Here is a 6008-nt window from a genome sequence, read left to right as displayed (position 1 = left end):
AGAATCCCCCCCCCCCCCCGTTTCTCGAAAACGATCGAATTATATATGTAACACGTGTGTTACGTGCAACGATTTTTTTCCAGTAAAAAGATCGTTTGGATTTACTTAATTCGAACATGTGCATCGGTTGGACGTATTTAAAATGCGGTCAACCAAAGCCCTTTCCCCGTTTTTCCTCAACAAATGATAAGTGTTACTTAAATCCATTTTAATTATGTGTAATCGAAAATCACTGTTCATTGTTAGACGACATCATAAGTAGGATATCAGTCTCAGCTTTTACTTTATACATTTGTCTCTCGTCTACAAACAAATCATGAGAAAACGGAAAAGGTGGTCATGTACAATGATTATTGGCATTATTGTACTGGCGTCCACTCAGCTAAATTAATAATGAAACTTCAGTTATTAAAAACCCCGAGACATTAACAGTCGTTTTTACTTATTTGACAGGGTATGAATTGTTCGGACAAAAAAGAAATTAAAAGTGCATGGACAGAACAGAACCCAGAGGATTAAGTGGTCATACTAAGTGGTTATAAGTGGGTCATGATGGAAAAACAGACCTTTAGTTTGTCACAAAGAGTGTCTGGATTAATCCCTTTATTTTAAGACAAAAAGAGGGGAGCGTTTTTTTTGTCGTCCTTGTTGTTGTTATCAATGTTATACATAATACTCCTGGTAAAACATCACTCCAAAATGTGTGCCTGCATTTGCTTTACAATCATCAAAGCTCCATATATGACAAGTCTCGCTGAAATAAATAAAATATGTAACCTATATTTAAATAGATTGATAAATACGCAATTATAATTCAGAATGTAAACGTTCGAAACGCATATCCCAAAGTTAAGTTGAAATTCTGAAACCAAATCCCATTAAAACCGCCATCTGAGGGCTACCTCTTTCTTTGTTCGAAATAAGGGGCGGAGGGGGGCGGGGGGATTTGCAAAGATGGCCCACCCTGCAAATCATTTATAATAATTATACTAATAGTGTCGCAATTAGCATGTGAAAAAAAAACTGAAAAAACCTCCCATACGCAAGTCAAGAAAGATACACCAAACGTGGCAATTTTTGTTGACAATAAATAATAAATATTATTTTCCATGGAGCCAAAGACCTAACGTATATTTGACGTATTACGTGACAGGTATACACATCTTTAGAAAAAGAAAACAATTTTCTCGGGCGATCCAAACTCACACAAATGTCCCACGAAGCTTGTGACGAAACAGAGGTATACCTTGTTGCAAATGCTTTAGTTCTTGGATCATGAAAGAAATCATGAAATAACAAGAAGAAAACCTGTGCTGCTTTCCTCCGGGGCAGGTGGGGAGGGGGGGGGGGTGGTAATGTTGATTTTTCGAAGGAAAAAGAAAAACCTTCACTTGGATGTCGCGCACGGCATCTCGCAAATCGAGATTGAGGTCGACTCCCACTCAGAGGTCCGACAATGTCACAACGGAGCCCGGTTTGCGTCTTCTCTTTTGGCAATTATAATGAATAAATAAATAAAATAAATAAATAAATAAATATGAACAAACAGCGTCGGCTTAAGGGTTGCAAGTTTCTCTCCAGCGTGGATTTGAGAATTGGGTGTCGATGGTAAATATCCCATGATTGTCTTCACAGTGTCAAAAAAAAAAAAAATACAACCCGTTTGGTTGTTTGGTGCAGTCTGGAGGGATGAGATGAACATCGGGAGGTTCAGTCTGTCCAGACAGACTCGGACTCAGGCCTCAATGGGACTTGACACCATGCTGTTCGGTGTGTCTGGAAGCTGAGATGACATGGACGCTACCTCGCTGCCAGTTGAGTTCGAACCCGGCCCACCCTCCGAAAAACTAACCTGTGGAAACCAGGCATGCTGTGAGAATCCTTACACCCGACTGGGGGAAGGTGACATATAGTGCGATGAAAATTGTAAAAGAAGGCAACTCGCACACTTATCACGACTACTACTCCGATTAATAATAATAATAATAATAATAATAAATCCGCAGCAGCAGCATACACTTTAAAAACGCATTGCGTGTTCATTTTACAAGTATTTTTTCCATACACCCACACAATTCTGTGAAAGCCAACGTATTTACTGTCTGTTAATGTTACAATAAGTTATCGCCATACATACTAAAATTAAATCACTTTATATAATCATCATCATCATCATAATAATGATGCCCATAACGCTTGCATCCGTTTTGTCGCTTGCATTTTCAAACAACCAGTTTATATTCCTAATAAATATTTTGACAAGCCTTTATTTAACGACGATTTGGGTTAAAATAATGATGCCTGGTTTATGCATGAAAATCAAATAATCTCACCTCAATACGGAGCGCATTTGGGATTGTGTTCAATTTAGATCTCGCACGAGCCACGGAAGACACTGACTAAAAGATTTAACGTGATGATTTATATAACATCTCCAGAGGTAATCGAAGGTTCGTTGTCTGACTGGGCAAGTAAGTAAAAAAGACGTTCGTCTGAACGAACAAACAATCGCGAATAACCAGAATAAATTGTTCTGTGTAAATTCAAACACGTTCGATTGTATCGAGGGGATGCTGAACATACATGCGTATTATTTCTTTGAACTGAACCGGATAAAAATGAAACCATCACGCACCAGTTGCTGAAAAGCGGGCTGGTCGATGTCGCTCTGCAGAGCAAAGTCGCTGAGGACCTTCCAGGGCGGCTGGTAGCTCTGCACCTCCACCGGGTTGGCTTGGATGCCGCCGTCGTGCCGCTCCGGACTGGCCGCCACCATCGGGGTGCCTGTCATTCCCTGGATGTTCTGCAAGAGGGATGCTCAGTTCAGAGTAGATTCACTGCAGGTGATTTGATGACTGTGGGTTTGGTTACTGGGTGTGGTTATGCTCGTTAGTGTGCGTGTGAGCGCGCGCGGTTTGCACCGCCGGTGGGGAGAAGAGAGTTACCGGAAATTAATCCCCCTCTCAGTCAAAACAATCAATAAACCCACAAACAAACAAATATGTCAACTCAGCGAGACGCTATTGGAAGTATAACCAACCCGCCGCATGCAATCGCCGAAAGCAATTTTCATTTGAATTTTTCTTAAATTAATTACTGTGTTCGTTCACGGCTAAGGTGCCAGCTGCAGGAAAAAGAAAAAAAAAACATTTTAAATATGTGACGGTGACGCGCGTGTTCCGAGTGACAGTCGTTTTACTTAAATAGAGAATGGGTATTCAATTTTCTTTGGGCGTGAAAGGCTAGGTACCGTCCCTTACCGTCTTGTCGTTTGGCTGCTGCTGTTGTAGCTGCTTCATCAGAATACTCCTCTTCTTGTCTTTGCAGCGCTTGTTCTGAAACCAGACCCGGATGACGCGCGGGCTCAGGCCGGTCATCTCCACCAGCTGCTCCTTCATCAGAGCGTCGGGCCTCGGGTTGGCGTTGTAGCAAGTTCGCAAAGTGTGTAGTTGCTTCTCGTTTAGTACTGTCCGAACCCGCGTGGTCTTCTCCGGCTGTTTGTGGATGTGGGGCCGAAGTGCAGACTGTCGAGCGGAGATGGGCTCTGCTGTGAGAATGGACGGGTTAGAAAAAAAAAAACCCCCAAAGAAGCACACATCAGTTTGAATCACGAGAATCCAAGCAAATGGAGATTTTATTCCTTTACAGGAATACATGAAAGTTCATTCTTAATAAGCAATGACCACTTTAACCACAATCGGGAAAATGATACACGTAAGAAGTTCAAGACTTGCTTGTTTTGTCTGTTTTAGTCAAGCGAATGCTGTCTCAGCCGGCTGATTCCTTTGTCAAATGTACACGTTCTTCATTTGCATCCGCGTTTTTGGGTCACCGCAAAACCCTGCGGACCGTATCAAATGTGTCATGAATGGATAGTCGTGTTGTCAATGTACAACTCAGAGAAAGTCCGAATGAGTAATTAATCTTGTCATTTGTTTTTATCACGTCAACACCAGAGTGGCCAAACATTGCATCGCCTAAAAAAAAAGAAAGAAAACTAATAAAATAGCAGACCGGCAGGAAGCGCAACCCCGGACTCGTCAAAAGTTAAGAGTTGGAAAGCTCACTGTCGGGCTGCCTCCCATCGCACGGACTGCACTTTACCTGCCATTTGCAGCGGTCTGGCGGGGTGCAACGGACTAAGCGGGTCTCCGTGTCCCAGAGTAGCCCGCTCCACTACGTCGTGGTCGGCCCGGCAAAAGAGGCCGTCTTCGCGCAGAGCGAACTCGTCCCCCGGGATGAGTTGTCTGCTGCAGGCCACACAGCGGAAACATTCGATGTGGTAGACTTTGGATCGGGCCCTCATTACAAAGTCGTTCTTGCTGAAACCGATGTTGCACTTAGCGCATTTAATCCCGTATAACCTGCGAGACAAACCAAAACGTGCATAACAATTAGAATCGACAATTATTAACAGCAAGGATACGTTTGTAATTTTTTTTGCGCAATGTTTAAATGCCGTCCATTCTTATTTTTTTTATTCATGACCAGGCCTAAAATCACTTGTTGGAATTGTAGGTTTTAAAGATGAATAGGCAGCTGGGATAGCGCCCGTCACGCTCATGAGAATAAGCAGTTTGCATAATGGGTCGATGGATGTTAGACGATAACTACTGTTGTTATAGTTTAGTTATTATTATATTACAACAAGAAACAGCCAACGTAACGACTTGGAGTGGAAATATAGGTCTGAGAATAATATTTGAAACCATTTTAACGCATGACAATATTGGAATTTATTTCAAATCTGTTTGGATTACACGGCACCTCCGGACATGGCTGTAATTAAGTGAAAGCCCAAACGTGCTCATCCTACCTGATGTAGTCCCGTTTACAATATGTCTTTCCGTCCCTGACGAAGCACGTGCACGACTCGTCCAAGTACTGACTGCACTCGGCGCATTTGAGACAGGCGGCGTGCCATTCCAGATCTGGGGAGACCCGCAGGATGTACTGGTCGTGGATCTGGTTTCCGCAGCCCACACATAGAGACATCAGCCGTTTTTCTAGAAGACCGTTGTGAGTAGACAGATCAGTATCAATGCATATTTGGATCGTGAGTAGTATTACTACAGTGGTTAAACTTGAAAAGAAACACTGAATAAGTTTGATTGAAAATCGAATAAAATAAAAGAACAAATCCGTGTCGCAACAAGTTAACTAAAATGGAAATAATTGAGTTCAAGCAAGTGGGCGTCCAACTTACTTTTTGGCGGATCCCCCATGTCTCCCATGCTGACTAAATAAAGCGACGTTAGGTCCACGGTCAGAGCGGGCTGCGACGCCTGGACTCCTTGATGTGTCTTCTGCTGCCGGGCCAGAGGGGGCTACGCCGTCCGGCTCGGAGAGGGAGTGCGTGTGTGCGCGTGTGTGTTTGTCCACGGTGTGTGTGAAACTCCGGTGCTGGTGGGACTGACGTAGGACAACAGCACGTCATCTCCATGCCCAGCTGATTGGCTCTGCAAAGTCCCGGTAGCTCTGCACACACCGCCCGGCACCCCCCAACACAGTGGCACACTTCGTGGGCTTCTCAAAATCATTTGTTGTTGCATTTTCTTCCCCTACCTTTACTATTGTAAACCAAAAGGGTTCAAGTTTATATGCAACGGCTTACTTCAATGATGGTGGAAACGGAGAGTTATCCAATCACGAATGAGTTCAAACTGCAGTTTCAGAATTCTTTCTTTCTTTCTTGTTAATTCTGAATCAATCAACCGATGTAAGATAAAAAAACGCGCTTTACTCTGTACTGTGAGCCATTCCCTTGTCTGGTAATTTCTTTACTTTTTTGGGGGGCGGGGGGCATTCCTTTGACGCCGCTGCGTGGACTCTCCAATATTTTCTAGGCAACAAAACGTGTGGTGTTGCAGTGGGCGATCACAACTCGACAGCTGTGGACTCGGGCAGTGACAGGCCTGTGACAAGCACGCGCGCGAGCACGCACGCAATTACACAAAAACAAACACGCCCTCTTGTGTTGGTAACCAACTAAGACCAAAAACATATTA

General features: G+C 43.5%; 1 protein-coding gene across 3 annotated transcripts; it reads right to left on the bottom strand.

The window, feature by feature from the left end:
• Window positions 1-586: 586 nt before the first annotated feature.
• On the bottom strand, window positions 587-5376 carry isl1a (ISL LIM homeobox 1a). 3 transcript variants are annotated; one of them, XM_086112370.1, is made up of 6 exons: window positions 5207-5376; window positions 4817-5006; window positions 4105-4364; window positions 3261-3547; window positions 2636-2803; window positions 587-1852 (listed from the first exon to the last, which is right to left on the bottom strand). In XM_086112370.1, exons 1-6 carry the CDS (start codon window positions 5232-5234, stop codon window positions 1736-1738), a joined length of 1050 nt encoding a protein of 349 aa, XP_085968496.1. In that variant the 5' UTR covers window positions 5235-5376; the 3' UTR covers window positions 587-1735. The 3 variants fall into 3 exon arrangements, with proteins under 3 accessions (XP_085968496.1, XP_085968497.1, XP_085968498.1); XM_086112371.1 differs by having other exon boundaries at window positions 3261-3544; XM_086112372.1 differs by having other exon boundaries at window positions 4105-4250.
• Between the last annotated feature and the right edge of the window lie 632 nt (window positions 5377-6008).

The sequence above is a fragment of the Hippocampus guttulatus genome, chromosome 5 (assembly GCF_054856545.1).
Source record: "Hippocampus guttulatus isolate MCC_2025c chromosome 5, RoL_Hgut_1.0, whole genome shotgun sequence".
NCBI lineage: Eukaryota > Metazoa > Chordata > Actinopteri > Syngnathiformes > Syngnathidae > Hippocampus > Hippocampus guttulatus.
The sequence above is the reverse complement of the archived record's forward strand: the minus strand, read 5'-3'. Positions and strand labels throughout refer to the sequence as shown.

Coding starts and splice junctions, on each gene's coding strand:
- isl1a (XM_086112370.1), bottom strand. CDS start 5,234: ATGGGAGACATGGGGGATCCGCCAAAAA. Junction 3,548..4,104: donor CAGACCGCTGCAAATGGCAG/GTAAAGTGCAGT, acceptor CCATTCTCACAG/CAGAGCCCATCTCCGCTCGA. Junction 1,853..2,635: donor AGCCCGCTTTTCAGCAACTG/GTGCGTGATGGT, acceptor TGGTTTCCACAG/GTTAGTTTTTCGGAGGGTGG.